At 41.1% G+C, this 19,167-nt stretch overlaps 5 protein-coding genes across 5 annotated transcripts; 2 read left to right on the forward strand and 3 right to left on the reverse strand.

The window, feature by feature from the left end:
* Window positions 1–5,703: 5,703 nt before the first annotated feature.
* LOC108113381 (zinc finger MYND domain-containing protein 11) lies at window positions 5,704–7,968 on the reverse strand. Its single transcript, XM_017223953.1, has 3 exons — window positions 7,773–7,968; window positions 6,640–7,700; window positions 5,704–6,564 (listed from the first exon to the last, which is right to left on the reverse strand). Exons 1-3 carry the CDS (start codon window positions 7,885–7,887, stop codon window positions 5,911–5,913), a joined length of 1,830 nt encoding a protein of 609 aa, XP_017079442.1. The 5' UTR covers window positions 7,888–7,968; the 3' UTR covers window positions 5,704–5,910.
* A 227-nt stretch (window positions 7,969–8,195) lies between these two features.
* Window positions 8,196–8,812, forward strand: LOC108113334 (NADH dehydrogenase [ubiquinone] 1 alpha subcomplex subunit 6). Its single transcript, XM_017223891.1, has 3 exons — window positions 8,196–8,386; window positions 8,463–8,578; window positions 8,631–8,812. Exons 1-3 carry the CDS (start codon window positions 8,257–8,259, stop codon window positions 8,757–8,759), a joined length of 375 nt encoding a protein of 124 aa, XP_017079380.1. The 5' UTR covers window positions 8,196–8,256; the 3' UTR covers window positions 8,760–8,812.
* Window positions 8,813–8,822: 10 nt separating this feature from the next.
* Window positions 8,823–11,555, reverse strand: LOC108113333 (zinc finger and SCAN domain-containing protein 2). Its single transcript, XM_017223890.1, has 6 exons — window positions 10,903–11,555; window positions 10,551–10,853; window positions 10,305–10,496; window positions 10,148–10,249; window positions 9,414–10,092; window positions 8,823–9,355 (listed from the first exon to the last, which is right to left on the reverse strand). The coding sequence occupies exons 1-6, from the start codon at window positions 11,438–11,440 to the stop codon at window positions 9,100–9,102; spliced, it is 2,070 nt and encodes a 689-aa protein (XP_017079379.1). The 5' UTR covers window positions 11,441–11,555; the 3' UTR covers window positions 8,823–9,099.
* Window positions 11,556–11,831: 276 nt separating this feature from the next.
* On the forward strand, window positions 11,832–12,985 carry LOC108113130 (tigger transposable element-derived protein 3). The gene is made up of 2 exons (XM_017223634.1): window positions 11,832–12,087; window positions 12,147–12,985. Exons 1-2 carry the CDS (start codon window positions 11,975–11,977, stop codon window positions 12,715–12,717), a joined length of 684 nt encoding a protein of 227 aa, XP_017079123.1. The 5' UTR covers window positions 11,832–11,974; the 3' UTR covers window positions 12,718–12,985.
* Window positions 12,986–13,208: 223 nt separating this feature from the next.
* On the reverse strand, window positions 13,209–19,135 carry LOC108113129. Its single transcript, XM_017223633.2, has 13 exons — window positions 18,577–19,135; window positions 18,403–18,514; window positions 17,925–18,341; window positions 17,720–17,863; window positions 17,549–17,662; window positions 17,122–17,484; window positions 15,645–16,337; window positions 15,400–15,576; window positions 15,245–15,340; window positions 15,076–15,111; window positions 14,706–14,987; window positions 13,654–14,557; window positions 13,209–13,592 (listed from the first exon to the last, which is right to left on the reverse strand). Exons 1-13 carry the CDS (start codon window positions 18,976–18,978, stop codon window positions 13,400–13,402), a joined length of 3,933 nt encoding a protein of 1,310 aa, XP_017079122.1. The 5' UTR covers window positions 18,979–19,135; the 3' UTR covers window positions 13,209–13,399.
* Window positions 19,136–19,167: the final 32 nt, after the last annotated feature.

The following is a 19,167-nucleotide window of genomic DNA, read 5'->3' on the forward strand; positions in this document are numbered from 1 at the left end:
ACAGAAAACTTTATCTGCCAGCCAATGGGAAAACCCCTTTCTGAAATGCATATTTTCCTGCTTTTCTTTTTTCCGTATTTTGATTGCCACCCCCGAGGAACCAATGTGCAGACAGGTTGCGGTTAAAAGTTGTGGCTCTAAAAAACTGTATGTGCCAAAGGAACTCTCATTTAAAAACCGCCGACCAAAAACCAGGAACTTTTAAAGCTGAACAAAAAATGTTATATATATGGAAAATATCAGTTTACGCCTCGGAGAAATGCGAGTGCAATAAAAAATCTGTCCAAGGCCGACAATTTGTCGGTTGGCCAGGGGGCGGGAGGCGTGGCGTCGAAATGATAAATTTCACATTAAATGCCAGCGCTTAAATGAAAGCGTCGTAAAAATAAACGACAGGCTGAAAAAGAAGGTGGAGGTTTTTTTTTCATTTTTTGTGGTTTTGGGGGTGGAGAGGCAATAAGGCCGAAAACGAAGTGAAATAAAATTCCCTCTCAGATGGACTTCATTAGCGTATCCGTGTATTCCACCCGAAAAAGTGGGTCAAGTTTCGAGGACTTATCAAATTACCAGGCCCAGAGATTTTACCCTGCTAATTGCAGGTTTTTAAAAAGAAGGAGGAGGCGCCGCAATTTCCATGCCAAACGAAACTGCAATTTTCAGTTTTAATTAATTCGAGTTACCGAGTCTGCCGGTATTTATATCTCCGTATTTATTCTACCATTTTGAAGTTGGCTGGCGACAGACTGAGAAACTTCTATACGCCCACAAAACGCGGCGAGTCGGATTCGGAATTGGATTCAAATGTGCATTCCACATCCTCATCAGCATCCTCATCCTCATCAGCATCCTCATCCTCATCAGCATCCTCATCCTCAACAGCATCCACATTCTCATCCCATTGAAAGCTTTTAGGTGCCGACATGAAAAGGCGCTTAAGTGAATTAAGTCTGTGTGTGGTAATATATAAATTAAGGCTTGCATTTTGGACAAGAAAAGTGTTTAAACATACAAAAGGTTAGCCAATAAAATAAATTTAAATTGGATATAGAACATTTGTTTATTGTTCTTAGATTTTTAAATATTTATAATAAATGAGCTCTCTTACCTTTATTTAAATCTGTATTCCACACTTTGATTTTCAAGCGATTTCCCGAACATTTCCCGGCTTAATTGGCGGCGACAGGCGGCTCAGGCAGCAAATTGAGACGGAATAGCAATAAGAAAACCAACAAAAACATATAGCAACCAACACGGTGACAACAACAACAACAAATAAGTTAAATTAAGTTAGCGTCTGCAGACAACAAATCTCGGCTCGTGTGTCTGTCCATATGCTCATTGCGCATAAATCAAAATCAACTTGTAAATTTAATATGTCGCTGTGTTTTTCTTGTTTTCCACTCCTTTTTTTTACACAGCTTTTCTTTTTTTCATTTTTTGTGGCGCTTGCCAGAGATTCGCCGATGATTTATGCTGATGTATTTTGAGCGCCAGCGAATTGCCGAGAATATGAACAAAAAAATAGTGGGGATTACAGAAAAATAATCAATTGAATACGCGAAAATAAAAAACCAAACAGAAAAACAAGTTGTGGCTGACAGAAAAAATTACAAAATCAAGTTTTCAAGAACTTTGGCAGTTAACAAAGAATTTATAACCGATGTCAGAAGCAATAATATGGAGTTAATTCTGGTTAAAACTAGACAAATTTTAGATAAAGTTAAATATCAAATTAAATTTAAGTTTAAAAAACTTCTTTATGGCAATAAGAAAGAAAGGTATTTCAGACTGAAATATAAATTTAATTAATTTATTACCCTAATTTATTTCAATTTTCCATTAACTTAAATTGTCTCAATTTCCAAAACCTAATTGATAGGCAAAACGAGAATATTCGTGACCCAAAAATCAAACAAATTTAATTGTCACACATTAAAATTAGTTGGAAATGCTCCACACCATTCCTCCCCCCGAACACATTTTCCAAATGTAATTTTCCAACCTGTGAACGAGTCAATGGACACTGAGTAATGAGAATTTCAGGCCCTGCCGACAGTTTGACACTTTTTTTTGGGATGTTTTGATGTGGATCTGGGTCTTGGTCTTGGTCGTGGTCTTGGTCTTGGTATTGCGGTCTAAGGTCTATAAGTTTTGGGGGGGATCTGTGGAAAGGGCAGTCCAACTTTTCTCAAGGAAAACAAACACATTTTCTGTCGACGGATGTACATATGTATGTGGCATGCTGATATAGAAACGAAAGCAAAATTAGGTTGCATTTAAAGAGTGGGGGGTTTTCCCATATGCCATATACAAATCCGCATCCACAACCATGTCCACGTTCACATCCAGATCCCGACCAAGTGCAAGTATGATGTATGTGGGTTTGTCTCAGTTTTGAGTGCAGCGAGCAAAATAAATGAGTTTGTCAGCCGGCAGCGACATGATTTGATAATTGGTTTTAAAAGAAATTCGAAAGCTGAAGTTGCAGTTGAAGTTGAGCGGGGGAAAAAAGCAGGAAATGGAAATCGCTTTGGCATTTTAGTTTTTGTGCTTTCTTTGACAGGGAAAAGATAAGTCAACTCTTATTAGCATGTTAATAAAAGGAAAAATTAAATCATTTATGAGAGCAGCTTTTTGACAAATTAACGACTTAAAAATGTTGACATCCAAAGCGACTTCTGCTCTTCTGAGTTATGAGCAATTTAGGTAATTTATTTTCATTAGTTTTCCTAAAATGGGGCAATAAATCTACTCATTAAGTTACATCTTTAAGAGAATAACAAATACAAAAGTTTAATTATTATTTTAGACTTTATAGTGTTAAACAAACTATAAAATGTAAGTAAGTAACAAATTTACTCACTTCTAAAATCCTTAATCCTTAATAGTTTTGGCCCATATTAACGCCGCTTTATGACCCTTCTTGAGCCACAAAACTTTTGGCCATTGACACTTGAGTGTTGGTTTCCACGAAATTGGCTTAAACAATAAATGAAAATGACTTGACAGGGTCGCAAAAGCTGACTCACTGATGGCGGATCAGAAGTTTGGACACTATGGGTGGGGCAATATATTGGGCACTCACCCAGATTGCGAGTCATTTGGGAAGTTCGTTACGGTTATGTAAGAACCCCAACTCCCAAAATGACGCATATTGGGAAAAAGGAGATATAAAATCAGCATAATTCCCTGACAGTTTTGTGATTAAATTCCATTAGGATTTAGTGCCATATTTCAATCACAAACCGTCACAAATTGCTGGCCTTTCATCTAAATTCTCAATGGATATCATTACGTCTCCATAATAGACTCATTAACTTGCATTTCGCTGGGGCAGAGCTGCTTAAATGCAACAATCTGGCTGTCTGCGGTCGTTTTTGTTTTCAGTTCTGTATTGCATGTTGAATGCTGCATGTTGCTCGTTCCCCATTGCTCATTGTTGTCATTGGGGCGTGCAGTTGCACTTGTCGTTGGCCATAAATTAAAGTGTTGGCTCCCCTTATTGTGGCAAGTATTTGTCGCATGCCAAAAAATTTTACAAGCAACAGCATTTTCAACATGTTGGCGGCAGAAATTGCATTTCATGGCGTTCGTCTGGGTTATTGGATCCCTGCATCCAAGATTTAATTCTCTGCAGCTGTTGCTGGGGAGAAGTGGGCGGAGTGGGTGGCGCTAGAATAGGATATCCTTGGCAATGGTCAGTCAAGTTCAAGTCAAGGCTAAAGACAAAAAAGGAACAGCTTCACTGGAGCTTAAAACCGGCAGCAGATTGGAAATAAGAGCCAGGAAAAACTAAAGAAAATACAAGACTGGTTCAGCAGTAAGTAGAATGTGAAAAGCACCAGAGGGCACTTGACTAGGAGTCTTAAGGAATTAACTATTCCAACTTACCTAATATTCTAACAAGATTTAAAAAAACACTAAAATACGCTATATTTTATTTTAAATATATATTTTTCTTTAAGAACATTAAAGAAGTACTTTTTATGTACCTAAAATTACACATCTCCTAAATCTCTCATTTCCCATGTTTTGGCTTTTAGTTCTGACGGCCTTTCGCCTGTCGCAAAAAAGTTAATTAAGAACATCCAGCACTTGTTAACCAATCGTAGGCGGGCAACTTTAGGCCAATAAATCCTTACCGCCTGTCACAAAATGCTCCTTGAAGTCCTGGGCCTTTTGACAACCTGCAAGGTAGTAGATAAGCACGAAGATATTAACTTTTAGCGAAGGAAAAGCACCCTTCGTGACGTAGACAAATTAGTGCAGTTTAAATTAGCAGGCGACTAATTTGATTACGAGCTGATGAAAAATGTTTCATCTTGTTAGGGAGATTTTAATAGACGGCAGACAATTTTCAGGAAAAACTCCCTCCTGAAGTTTGCACATAATTAAAATACAATTGGAAATGCAAGCAGGCAGAGAGGAAAATACAAAAAAGTAATGTTTATTTTTGGCAATAGCAGAGAGAGAATTTTCCTAATTGCCACTGGAAATTTGTGTGTATTTCTTTGCCAAATTTTCGCACAAATATTGACAGTTGGGTGACAGAGATTTTGATTGCAAAATTGCAAAAGTTTTACATTCACAGCCGCCGCAGACCGAAAATGTTAAGTAAACATTTAGACAGCAAACAATAATGACTTGCTTTTGCTCTAAATGGCATAGGAAAATGGTAGAGTTTCTTAATATTGATTCAGCTTCTGGCTTAATTAAGAGACAGGGTGAAATATTCCAAAAATGATTTACTATTTTCGAGGGCGAAAGTGCATGAAAGCGAACTAAAGATAAACACAAGCAGACACCCTAATGACCATATAGGTAAGTAATACTCTCTTGGCTCATCAATCATCCGCCGTGTGTGTGTGTCTGTGAAACTTTTAGCGCAAAACGTTTAAACGTGACTTCCGACTTTGGGGAGCAGAATACCAAAATCCGTAACTAGAAACCCTGAAATCGTGTGCTGATGTTACTTTGCTTGCCTCTTAAGTGAAATATTTATTACAGCCATGTATCTATCTCTAACTCTGCCGAGCGCAAGGTGCCAACTCTTTTGGGCCATTACCATTTTGAGACCGTGGCTCCCCAAAAATCGTTGGCTGAACCCGGCATAAATCAATTATTTTTGGGATAGCCGTTAAACGGATATTTCCCCGGCGGCTTGCATTCATAAGGCCCATAAGAGACCCCTCCATCGTTTCCCCCTAATATCTGATGCATTCACATGCTCGCCTGCACTCGTAAATTGCATTGAACCCTTTTAAGCGTTTCGCAAATTCGATTTGACCTTTTACCTGAACTTTTGCAGCTTGTTTACTGCTTCGTTCTGCGGGGTAAACACGTTAGCCACAGCGTAATTGTCCATAATGGGAGCATGTTTTTTCGGTTTTTTATTTTAACTGATTTTAGGCCGTTTATTAACTTGATTAACTTTAAAATATAGCAAAAACTAATCCTAATATTAAAAAAAAGTATATAAAAATAAACTTATTAAAAGAAATTTCATACTAAGCCGATTTTAATAAATTAAATTATTTTTTAACAAAAAGCTGTCAGATAAAGTTACTATAATGTTTCTATAAACTCACTTTATGGTTCACACGACTAACAGGCGCCATCTATCGGCAGCAGTGCTGCCCATCATGAGAAAACAAATGGCGCCTTCTTCAAAACGATGAAATCCACAAAAGTAAACAATTTCACTCCAATAAAATATACTTAAACATTTATTTGTTTAACAATATTCTTGGAACAATTGATTATATCTTACGAACGGATACATTTGATACAAAGGTTTTGTAGGAAACGAGATTTTATCACGTTGGATTGTTAATAATCCATATTCACAAATCGACACTCATAATCTCGAAATATTCTCCTTTCATTTCAACTTTCAACTTTAGTCTTCTATTAGTGATTGACTCTGCAAGTAGCCTGGTGACGCTTTTTATCGCGTCGCTGGCATTCGGCACTGCAGTAGGATGCAGTGAAGCAGCATGGAAAAAGAGCTTCTTCCAGGCAATGGTAGCACCATTGCTTTCTTTTAACTTGAGTGAGCTTCTTTTCAGCGGCGGTGAGCTTGCTCTGGCACTTCAGGAGTTCCTCATTTGCCTTTACTATTTCGGCGGTTAGATTATCATAGGTAACGGAGTCAGAAATCCCACGTATGGGTACTGGAGATGGGGTATTAGGAGCGGTGACATTAAGTCTTCGCCTCTTTGCAGCGCTAGGAGTGGCCGGAGTCGAAGGTCGTCCCCGCTTACCATGCGTAGGAGGTTCTTTGGTTTCCATGCAGTGGGATAGAGCTACCTTGATGAGATTCTCGGCAATGGTGGGATCTGCATGGAAACCAAACAGCGAAGCAGAATAATGGGACAACATCATGTGGCACTCCAGTTCCCGCAAGGCGGCGTTAAGAGCTCGAGAGTTCCGGGGTTTGATATGCGACTGAAGGTCCGACTCTATCGGAGTAATATCACGTTCAGAAATAAGGGCCCGGGAATGAGTACCACCGAAAAAGCGGACATCATACTTGATAGGCTGCCGTTTAGACACACTCATAACCTGTTGAAAAGGAATATAAATATTTTTAAGCTGCTGAAAAATCCATATGAAAACTTGACTAAATGAAATACCAACCTTCGCAGGCCAAGGAGGGAATCCTGTCTGCTTCGCAAACACTAATTCGTGCCGCTGAAGACAGGGCTTGGCGAACCAGAGATCCGAGTGACTGGCCTCGTTTGAATACCTATAGCAATCCGGACAACGACGAATTTCCCGGATATCGTGTGAAATATCTCTAATCAGCCATTTGGTGGCATTGTACTCGACGCTCTTGGTACCAAAAAACACGGCTATATTGTGTTGCAGGTCCAGTAGATCCATCAGAAACTCGGTTAAGTAGGTGTACTTTTCCGCCTCGATGTTTCGCTCGATGTCGTTTAGGCCTAAGATCTTCGTCTTGAAGAGGATGCGCTTGACCAGCGATTTGTCGCGATCGTTCCAATGCTTGGCCATGTACATGGTCACATCGATTGAGATCCAGGAGTAATGCTTGTCCCAGGAATACCTTAAGAGGCGACTCAGCTCTTGTTTGTCCAGCTGTGGCGGATTATGAAGAGCAGCCAATGTGAGCAGACGACAGTGTGTGCACCGCTCTAGGTCGCTACCCTCATCACTGTCTAAGCTGGTGTGATGTTCGTTCTTAATCCTGGCCTGCTTTCGCTGACGGGCGCCTTTATGTTCGCTAACGAAGAAGACATCGTCGTCCCACTCGAGGGACTCGTGCTTAAGAAGTTCTGGAGTGGCTAATGAATCCTTATTGATATTACTATTGTGATCCAGAAGGGGCATTGGCGTGAGCGTTTGGCGATCCTTTAGGTTCTCGGTATTGCTTTTTGGCTCATCCGATTCGCTTATAGGGAACCGGTGAGGTTGACCCTTATCTGAGGGTACGGAATAGTTAGGCTTTTCGGGGTCCTTGCGCTGGCAATCCTCATGAAAGGAGCGTTGACATGATGCGCATTTTTTGACAACACCGGGTAAATGACACTCGAAGCAATAGAGATCACTTGTGGAATTGGGAAGGCTGCTAACTTTCTGGCAAAAGGTAAAGGTCAGACGCTTCGCTCTTCCCCCGGCTGCTTTGGGCTTCAGAATTCCCCTCTCGGTGGCATTTGCCACTGAGATATTTGCTGCTTCTGAAAAACAGAACAAAGTTGTAAAACTTTTGTTTTTTGTTTTTGGATTGGATATTCCATTCGCATTTTCACCTGGACTCATGAAATTCAGCAGGGAGCGCTGAAGTACTAACGCAGGTTGAGCAGCACCCTTCTTCAGCTTGTGCATCCAGATCCGAATGGCCAATGGTGGAAAATCGCTAGCCATTTCATTTGCGTTTTAAATGTTCTTAGGAATGGAATCAATCTTTGGCCAAGTGGAGGCTTTACCGGACTGCTGACTTAGGCGAAATCGCGTTGCCAACTACTGGTCACAGGTGTTGCCATATTGTTGAACTTATAAATATATATAAGGGGAAAAATAAGAAAATTAAATTAAATTATAACTCAAAATATATATAAAATTTTTATATTCGAAAACCTGAATAAAACAATAATTTTAATTGAACATATGAAAATTTTTAATTTTTGTTTTTGTGTTTTACCCCAGCCTATTTGAATATATATAACTCTGGTCACACTGTTGTGCTGCGAGCAATTCGGTCGTTGAAAAACAGAAGAAATAAAAACAAATCAAATGGCCGGACGTGAAGCCGTGAAGCGAGCCGTGCAGCAGGTGCGTCCTATCCTGTCCGTCGACCGGGAAGAAGCCCGTAAACGGGCCCTCAATCTGTACAAGGCCTGGTACCGTCAGATTCCCTATATCGGTGAGTACTCCTGGTTATGTCATCAGGGTTAGCCTCCGGATCCCGAAGCCATTTAACACAATCTTTATCCTTATAGTCATGGACTACGACATCCCGATGACCGTTGAACAGTGCCGGGACAAGTTACGCGAGGAGTTCGTCAAGCATCGTAATGTGACCGACATTCGAGTTATTGACATGCTGGTCATCAAGGTAAAACCGTCCAAAACATTTATTTTCGTAAACTAATACTATCATGATCTAGGGTCAAATGGAGCTCAAAGAATCCGTAGAGATCTGGAAGCAGAAGGGTCACATCATGCGCTACTGGAAGGAGTCCCAGGATCCAAAACCCACCGACTTCCTCTCAAAATTCATCCAGGGCGTTAATTAGTTATTGAAATTGAAATAGTTTAAATACAAACTCCATCAGAGTGTAAAAACGAACTCCAAGAAATTCTGTGCGCTTCAGAAACGCGTGTTTCCTTCCTGTTTATTGAGATTGTGACTTCAAAAATATCATGGTTTCACTGTAGATACATGTAAAATGTACGTTGTGGTCTGAATTCTCAAAACAAAAAAGTTTATCAAACTAAAAGGAGAGGGGCTGTGTAAAATGCTTTGTCGGTTAGATTGAATTGTAAAGTGCAGACAGTCTTCTAGCTCTCGTCAGCTATTATTCGTGCCGTTTGATTTGTAAATTCTATTCAGGTAAATGAATCGGCGATAAGTTTTTAGGGTATCAGGTTCAGTAGGTTGTCCAGGGCCGTTGAACTGGAGAAGAGATCTGTGGTTATGTCGTCATAATCAACACCCAGGCTTTTGAGTTCGGTAAAGCAGTCCTCCGTGAAGTCGGGAATCTCCAGTGAATTGTTTGACTTGTTGAACGCGTCGTGCCGATTGGTGTAGCCTTTCTTTTCACGGAACATCTCAGCAAGTTGCTCGTCGCTCAACTCGATGCCATGTACCTTTTTGGAATGTTGACGGAATCTGTAATATCGATTATGATAAATTCACAGTCTTTTAATACACAAACTTAGCTACGAACTTGCTGCGATCTGAAAATTCGGTAGTGCAGTTCTGACACTTGTACGGGTACCCTATGTGCTCGTACTGATGCTGGCGCCTTCGCCACCTGGTCTTTGTCTCAAAGTTGCAGACATCACAGCGCCAAAGCTTTGTTTTCTGATGACTTCTCTGCTCGTGTTCTCGCATCAGAGCCATGTTTTGAAATTGGCTACCACAGGTGAGGCAGGTGACCTGCTCCTCGGTTATGTGGGCCCTTTCGTAGTGCACCCGTAACTCCGCGGAGTTAACATAATTCAGGGAGCACTTGTCACATTGAAAATGGCGCTCCGAGTGACGTTTACGATGCATGGTCAGGGTGTCAGCGCTCTTAAAGCTCTTGCGACAGATCTCACACTCGTGTAGCGTTTCCACGGCATGCAATTGCTGTAGATGGAGCTCGTACTTGCGCATGCTGTTGAATTCTTGATCGCAAAAGCTGCAGTGCACGACTTCTTTTACCTGACAGAAACGCTGGTGGCTATGCAAGCTGGCCTTCTGGTTAAACACCTTGTCACACATCTTGCATGCAAAAGTCTCCACCGCTGACACCACAACCTGCACTGGTGTGTGTACTCTGGTGTAATGTTTTCTGGCCGAACGCTGATCCTTAAAAATTCTGTCACAAGCAGGACAGTTTGCCTGCATATAGCAGTACATTTCTGGTGGATAAACAATATAAGTAAGGGATAGGCTAAACTGTTTTTTTAAGCCTACCAAAGTCACCATCTATTTTATGGTGATTGATAAGATGCTTCTGCATTTCATTTCTGTCTTTCGTCTCATAACTATTGCAAGGTCGGCATTTGAAGTTTTGATCTGTAATAGCAATATTAGAACGAGCAAAAGGAATAAAGTTAGATAGGAAACTTACTTTTGTTCAAGCCAATTATATCATCTTCAGCCATCGATATTTTGTGAATACTTTTGTAATGAATTCTTAGTTGCTCCGCATCGGTATGCGTATATTGACAAATATTGCATTTAAGAATAGGTATGTTGGCCATTGTACCGCTGGTGGAGGCCTCTTGGTGTAAAAGTGAAAAGGGGTCCTCTACCCCATTGGCTGTAAGAAAAAAAATTTATTACAATAACTTAGATACATTCATTATTAGCTTACATTTTAGTTGCTTTTCATTGTTGGACTTCTTTGGACTCTGGCTGCTGCCATCGTCGTTTAATGTCATATCCAGAGCGCGTTGTATAAGATCGCACTCCGCATCCGACATATCGCCGTTCTTGTTATTAAAATTATAATTGTTATTATTCTCTCCATTATTGACCTCTACTGAGGTGACAATGGCCGTGTCTCCAGATGTAATACTGCTCTCGAAAAAGGTCTCATTGTTCTTGGCATCCGAACCATCGTTCTCGTCCTCCTCCTCCAGATCGTTGGTGTCGTATTTCACATCGAAAAGTATAACTTTTTGGGAATTAGATTGTAAGCTAAGGTTAAATGGGGGTAAGTGTACCTTCATCTTCTTTGGGCGCTTTTTTGCTGCTCGAAGCGTCGGCATCCAGTCGCGGAACCTTGGCTCCTCGCATGTAGAGGACATTCTCTTCGATGGGACCAGTCGTCGCACCCTCGTATCCCTCGACGAACTGCTCGAACTCCTGGCTGAACTGATTCCAGTGAAGCGACTCGCTGCTGGCCTTTCGTTTAAGTTCTCCTGTTGGACTGGGCAGCTTCACACTCTTGGCCTCCGCATAAAGCTTGAGATTCGATTCCAAAGCCATCTCTACGAAATGCATGGCCACCTCCAAAGCACGACAGCACCGGACGCATATTTGCATGGGCCAAAGATATCCACCGGGACTGATGACTCGCAAGTCCATGTTGGTGCACAGCTTCAGGCTCTGCGCGTAGGTGCGCGCTTTCTTAAGATTGGGGATCTCGGCGCTCAGCTGCACAGTTTTTCGGTCCACCGACAGACATGCTCGGCATTTCGAAACCTTGTTTAGCTTGTTCATGGCCACCAGAGCGGGATCCGCTAAGGATGTGGCGTCCATGGCGCTCCGCTTGCTTGGGATGCTCTTCTTCACCGAAATTTCCGTTGATTGTAGGTGTTTTAAAAGTATGTTCGGCAAACAATGTGTAATATATTTTATACCGCTCTTTTGTGATCAAAACCAGTATGACCGTGTCGTGGGTTGCCAAAAATTCTCACGCCGGCTGGTTTTTGTTTTTGTTGTGTATCTGCAGTTACATAGACGTACATAAAGGAGATTTTTGGTTGTAAACAACTTGAATAAAATAACAACAAAAACGGTCTGAAATACCCAAAGTTCTTTTAACATTTTTTAAAAGAATTTTGAAAATTTTGTTAATTTGCTCTAATAAAGATCCCCCAAAATAAAAACCTGTTGACGCCACTGACTTCTATAATTAGTTTACATCCGCCATGGTCCCACTGCACAGAATGTATATTGACGGACGGACACTCCCTTAAGCGGACAAGAAAATGTTTTTATTCTGCATAGTTTTAGTAATTTTAAGCAATAAAATAGCTTAATTTTAACTATTGTCCCTGTTCATCGATAAAAATGCCACCACGACGCACCAGGAAACCTAGAACATTGCTAACATTGCAGGAGAAATTAAATGTAATACGGACTCAGGAACAAAACAAACTAACGGTTCGGGATTTGGCGAAAAGGTAATCGCTTTGGTACATATTAATAAATAATAATAATAACATAGAGCACTCATCTCCAGATTCAATATTGGCAAAACGCAAGCAGCTGAAATTTTAAGACACAAGCAGGCGATCAGAAATGGATTGTTGAGCGGAGATCTGAAAATGAGCCAGATGCGAAAGAATTCTCTTTCTGTGCAGGGGGCTAATATAGACGAGCTGTGCTTTCAATGGTTTTCTCGAGCCAGAAGCGAAAATATACCCATTTCAGGTGAAATGGTCCGGGAAAAGGCGAAGGAAAAAGCAGACGAAGAGGGCTATACTAAGTTTTCCGCCTCCCCTGGATGGCTGGAGAAATGGCGGAAGCGTCACAACATCGCCTATAATGCTACCGGTGATAGCCTAGATATACAAGAGTTCGAAGCCATTCTCGTCAAGAGCGAACCCATCACGAATAGAGAAGATGACGAAGAAGGAGAGCCATCTCCAGTGAATTTGATAGGACCTATCCGTTCCATCGACGAAGCTATGGTGCAGCTTGGCCGACTGAAGGAATTTGCTAGGAATGACTATGTGTCCTACCAGCAGTTGGTCAGCTTGGAGAATCAGTGGAGATGGAAGTGCAGTAATTTTAAAAAAGAAGTTCCTTGACTTAGAAGATCAGATTGAATTTACTACTAAGTGAATTTGTCAAATTTAGTGTTAGATGTATTTGAATATATGTTTAATATTTAGATAACATTGCTTAATTGTATAAATATTACTACCGTTTCTTTCTCATTGAACTCAAGTACACAATATTCCATTTGTTTTTAATCTATTAAGGACATTTATTGCTCGCAAATATATATAAAATACGTTACCCATAAGTGAGTTCTTTTGCATAAAAAAAAATATATATATATATAATAATGAATGATTTTAAACACTAGTTGTGTTGCTTTTCTCTTTGGCCAAAGCAGAGCCAGCTCGTAAAGATTACCTCAATCATGGATGAGGGTCAAACTGATGAGTCTCTGACACCTTGAGACATGTTGAAGGTTATTATACTTAAGGCGGTTCTATAAGTTACATATTGCCATTTAGGCATACCAACATAATACATTAAAATTTTAACTGAATCGCAATATGCTATACAAATCTGCCGATAAATGAGTTGTCTGTATTTCGGCTAATGTTATAAGGGAGATAAAATTCAATGGGCTTATTCTACAACTTAAGAGGAAACTTCAAGACATTAGATGTGTTAAAACGATGGAGAGGAACTTAGACTATATCAAACTTTGTACATTGTGCGATTACTTTGCTTGATTGGTAAGAGCATGAGTTAAAACTAATTGGAATTATCGGCTGCACCTGTGTGCTCCTCCTTAATTTCAGTTTGGTCATCCATATCCTTACGTGTCCCCATTAACTTAAATGCCTTTAGATCGTTCGGCGGATATTCAACACCCTGCGATGAAATTTTTTCAATCTCTTCGCTTGTCAGACGGATTTTATGAATCCTGAGAACATGGCTTGTGAGTCTAAATATGATAAATATGTTTTAATTAGATGTACCAAAAATTATAAAAACAAAACACTCACCGGCCTTGCCGCAAATAGGAGCGATCGCACTTAGGACACTTGTAAGTCATACCGCCCTTGTGTAGGCTCATGTGATTTCTCATATGCAAATTTGATTGCACCTCCTTGTTGCAAATTGGGCATATATATCGCGTGTTGAGATGCATTGCCTTCTGATGACGGATTAAATGGTGCTTAAGGGCGAATGTCTTCCGGCATCCATCCAATAAGCATCGTAAAGACTTCTCTTTGTTATGCTTGCCCTTCATGTGTCGCTCCAACTCCAAGTTAGTTGCAAAGCTTTTTGGGCAAAGCTTACACTGCAATTTTCCCTTGCTGTGCCGCTTCATGTGGAACTTAAGAAGTGTTAGCGTGCGGTACGTCGTATTGCAGATGGCACACTTGTGCTGGAAGCCCCATCGTGATGGCTCCGTATTGGAGTGCATCTCAATCTCGTGTTTGACCAGTTTGCCTAGCTCGTCAAAGGTCTTGTTACACAGCTTGCACATGTAAGTAGACAGGCGCGGAAGGCGGGTATGGGAGCGCAATCCCTTTGCTGGCGATGTAGCCAGAAAGTTGGAGGTTAAAAGTTTGTCGCTACCGTTAACCATGTTAGTTGGAGATTCTATGCTGGTGGATTTGGGAATAGGATTGGAATTTGGTGTTATTCGTTGGGTTGCGTCTCCCATAAAGTCATAATCGAAATCAAACTGTGTAGGTGTCGTAAATGGGGTAGTTGAAGTTGTGGTTCTGATGGGTGATTGGAACGATGTAGATGGTGTCTCTGCTGCTGCCGCTGTTATTGCTGCTGCTATTGCTGTTGTGGTCACCGCTGTGGCTGCGTCTAGTGTCACTGGATCAAGTTCTTCTTCTGGCACCATCGCTTCCAATTTATCTCCTGATCCATCATCCTTGCCTGTTATTTCTGGTGAGTACAACGACAATCAACGATCATTGTTCATCGTTAAAGAACAGCGTTTTTAGTTTATCAATCGTATATTGCGATGGCATGTTTTGGGCATAGTTGGAATGGGATTGTGAGTTCATTCGTGCAGGGCTATTTAGGCTCTTACCATTGCCATCGCCATTGCCTGAAGCATCCGTTGTCATCTTCTCAGCCTCACCATCCGTCTGCATCACCTCAATTTGATTGTTATCCTCTAGAACCGGGTTCACTGGCCCGGAACTCGGTGTCGAGGATGTTGGCATGGTCATGATAACTTTGCTGGTTTCCGCCGTTTCCGGCATTTGCATCTCTATTATCGTATCCACCAAGTGACTGCGCTGCAGATGGCGGCTGAGAATTGTCTTAGCTGCAAACGATCTAATGCAGCGCGGACATTCGAATGGTAGTTCTGGGGATAGAATGCGAAAGTTTTATTATAGTTGATCCCAGTACTAAATGGGTTTAGAAATGAGTACATGACTGAAAAGGGTACTTACTGCGTATGATAAACACCTCGTTGGCTTGAGCAGACACTGAAAGAAAAAGATCATAAAAAATGTTAAAAATAATTCATAATAAAGATGGTAAAATAAAAAATACACTTATTGATAGTATATCCAGCTTATTGAAATTGCAACGTTCAAGTAAGAAATCTAAACTACACACCTCCATCGTTTATGCCGTGATGAGCATTCAAATGCTTCCGCATATCCTCTTCTGATTCGCACTCATACGGACATTTGGCACACATTAACATTGGATCTAAACGAGAGATAGAAATTGCTGAAAATCAACATTAATATGGTTTCTTTCTAGCTTACTCTTCTTGTCAAAATAGATTTTCTCGATGTTGGTGCGGGCTACGGAAACCTTATCGCCCTTGGCCTGGACCATGTCCCTTGTGGGCATTCGCTTGTGCACAGTTTTATAGTGCCTGATCAGCAAGCGCTTCATGTTATACAGATTGGTACACAGCTCACAGCGATATGGGGCCAAACCTAAAGTCCAAAAACGATATATGTATGGGTATTATGTTACAATAGAAATGTGACTTAAATTAACTCACCCCGATGGACAAACATGTGGTTTTCGAATTTATACTGGCTGGTAAATTTCTTGTTGCAGTAAATGCAGTATGGCTTTTGCAGATGCTTTGATTGCTCATCATCAAAATCGTCGACATCATCATCGTCGCTGGTTAGCAGCAGATTCTGATCTGCGGCAGCATCATTGTTATCATTCTCATCATCATTTTCGGCGTCTTCTAATTCCTCCTCCTCTTCTCCCACCGCATCTTCTTCCTCTTCAAACTCCTCAAATAAATTCTCGGCATCAAAGTCCAAACTGATATTATTATTATCAATCACTATGTCATCACCATCTACAACAGGCATATCATCGGCGGGAATCGTGCATATGGCAGCCACATCAGTGTTGTCAATAAAGTCCTGCATGTCGCCAAAGATCGATATGTTTGAGGTATTGACTGGAACTTCCTGTACGGCTTCATTTACTGGCAAAGTGCCTTCTGTGATTTCGGGAAAGATATCAAAATCATTCTTTATTGGTTCTACAGTAGATTCCGGCATCGTTGTCACTGGAACCGGGTCCGTTACTGCCGTGGAGGTTGCTGCATAAAAGAGCGGTGTTGCATCCACCACTACGTTAATGTCACCCGTTTCGGTAATGGTCGTTGATGTGGTGGCCATCGGAGTTTCCTGTTGCACTGGAACCTTTGTTTCCACAACAACTGGCGGATCTGAAAGACAAAACATCACAAACATGCAAGTACGAAATTATATTTGGCAAAAGTTCAACGAAAAATAATTAACTTAAAAACTTTTCGATTTAAATTGTTCTATTTTTTGAGCTACAGAAACAGAGCAAAATCATGCAATTTAATGAATATTGAATGAAATGAATCTACAAGCGGAAAATGAATTGTTCCTGTTAAGTCCTTACCGAATGTCCCAGTACCTTAATTTGTAGCAGTTGCAGAATTAAAGCCCCAACCTTTTTTAGGACGGTTTAAGGGTGTCATCAAAGCTTTGGCAAAAAAGTGTCCCCAAGCCTACCCGCTTACGAATCTCAAAAGACTAAATGCACTTACGATTTAAGCTTCTATTTACTATCAAATATATTGGCATTGCCTTAAAATACGTGATACATTGAAATATTTTGAAAGCTTGGTGTGTACAATACATTTTAAATAATTTAAAATTTGATTGCAATGTTCTCTATTTTCTAGTTTGAATGTCATACATTAAGTCTTACTTCTTTGAAGATGGGTGGTGGTCAGAAAATAAACCAAAGGAAACCAAAATGGATCAAAATTAAAACAACAGGTGACTCTCAACAAAAAAAGGTTGAGTTATAATACAACATAAAATATGTTGAAATAACTGATCGACGAATATAAAATAGTCAACAAATTAATAGTATAATCGAAACATTCTCTTGCGAATTATTTCGTAACTCTCCGAAATACTGCCAAAAGATGACTCCAGTACGAATACATTTTTTAATACGATCTCATGACTCACATTTGATGCCCACTGGGATGTTGGTATGATCTGATTTAGTGGACGAAGGCAGCTCCTTGGAAGTAACTCCAGCTGTTACCGCTTCGACAGTGCTTTCCAACTCAGATGTCCAACTGGGACGCAACTGCACCTCTGTGGGATGAACCGCGTGCCGAATCTTGTAGTGCGCTCGCAACTGATTGACGTTGCGCGTCTCATAGAGACACATGTCGCATGAGTAGACTCGTGAATTATCCGCCGAGTCCCTATCTCCGATTTTTCCGTTCTCATCAGATCTATGGTGGGCCAATTTGTAGTGCTGTATGAGATCGGAGCTGCGTAGTGAATAAAAAGAGCACTGGTCGCAGTGAAACTTGGGCAGATCTATTGAAAAAGGTTAGGAAATTAATCGAAGTGTATATAAAATAAACATGTGTAAAAAACTCACTGCTGTGGGTCAACTGGTGAGATTTTAGGCGCGAAACGTTGGAAAATGTTTTTGGACACATTTTACACTTATGCTTGTAAATGGGTGATCCGCTAGCTACAGCCCTTGTCTTAGCTGAAAACGTATAAGAAATTATAGAGTCGTCTTACAAGTCTTCTAAATAGTTTTTACCTCTGATCTGAGGCACCTCCTCTACGATAAAGTTGTTGACATCAATATCCATCTGTTCGCCTTGGTCATCGCTAGCCAGGAGATTTTGTAGGCTTATATTGGGGGTATTGTTCTTGCTATCGTCGATATATTCTATGACCACGCCTGAATAGGATCAAAATGAGTTTAATTTCATATTTACGTATTCCTAACTTATTTAACCCACCGCTGCCGTTGACCTGCTGCAGCGACCCATCGGGAAGAACAAGATACTCGGTACCGATGCTCACATTGGGTGTGTCCATGGGTGGTAATGTGGATGTAAGGGAGTCTACTCCAGGTACCGTTTCGCCCATGCTAACGGCCAGCTGGTGCTCAATGTCGCGCAACTGGTCGGGATCAATCTGCGGTTGCGGCTGAGCGTAGTCCTCTGGCCTCAGTACAGTGGGTATTAGCAGCTCCATATCTTCCAGCGTACACACCGCCTTTACTTCTTCCTCCCTTTGCACTGGTAAATTCTTCGATTTAATGTGATCCTCCGCCTGGCTAGTGGACATGCCGTGGTTTGCCTCATAGTGATTTACCAGTACACGCTGTTTTAGTGTGGTGAAGTTGCACAACTTACAGTTGTACGAAATGCCCTCTGGAACAACATGAGGCTCGTAATTAGTTGAAACATTATTAGGTTTTCTGGTAATCTGTACCTGCATGCTGGCGAATATGTTGTTTGAGCTCAAGACGATTGTAGACCACCACTCCGCAGACTTGGCACTCATGACGCATCGTTTTCAAAGACTTTGTTCTCTCCGAATCCAACTGAAATTATGAGAAAAAAGATTTAATTTAAACTGGATATGTGACCTTTGCAGCAAACATACCTCGTTAAAAAATGACTTCTCTAATTTTTTTTCCGGCTGCAGGGCCATAGCCCCGTTTGGCCTCTTTGATGCTTTGGGACACAGTTTCCGGCACAGAATCTCGTGAGCACGCAATGCATTCTTAAGAAAGTAGTAGGCTACTTGCAGACTCTTGCTGCACTCGATACATATGTGTTGTGGGAGCTCCGGCACATTCTCAGCGCTCATGCAGAAGAGCAGGCAGCGAAGTAGCGGAATCTTTTCCGATGTGTCCGCCGGATCCAGACTGCGCGCCACTGTCGTCGAGTCTAGTTTAAGGTACTCCACATTGGTCTTCAAACAACAACGGCATGAAAACTTGTAGTCTACCTCAGCGCCCGAAATGGGATCCGAGTGCGAATTTTTCCGCTTGTGCAAAGCCATTGTTCACGGATTGCTCATTTGGTGGCACCCGGTTCGTCGTTAGTCCTTTTAATGTAACTCACTGTTTATTGGGCCTGATTTTGCACGGTATACCAAACAAATTTGATTGTTTTTCTTCACTCGCGTCGCGTCGAAATAAATGGCAAATCCAGGGTTGTTTCGCATTGGGGTTTTGCCTGACAGGGTTGG

Source organism: Drosophila eugracilis, unplaced genomic scaffold (genome assembly GCF_018153835.1).
Source record: "Drosophila eugracilis isolate 14026-0451.02 unplaced genomic scaffold, ASM1815383v1 contig_90, whole genome shotgun sequence".
NCBI classification, from domain to species: domain Eukaryota; kingdom Metazoa; phylum Arthropoda; class Insecta; order Diptera; family Drosophilidae; genus Drosophila; species Drosophila eugracilis.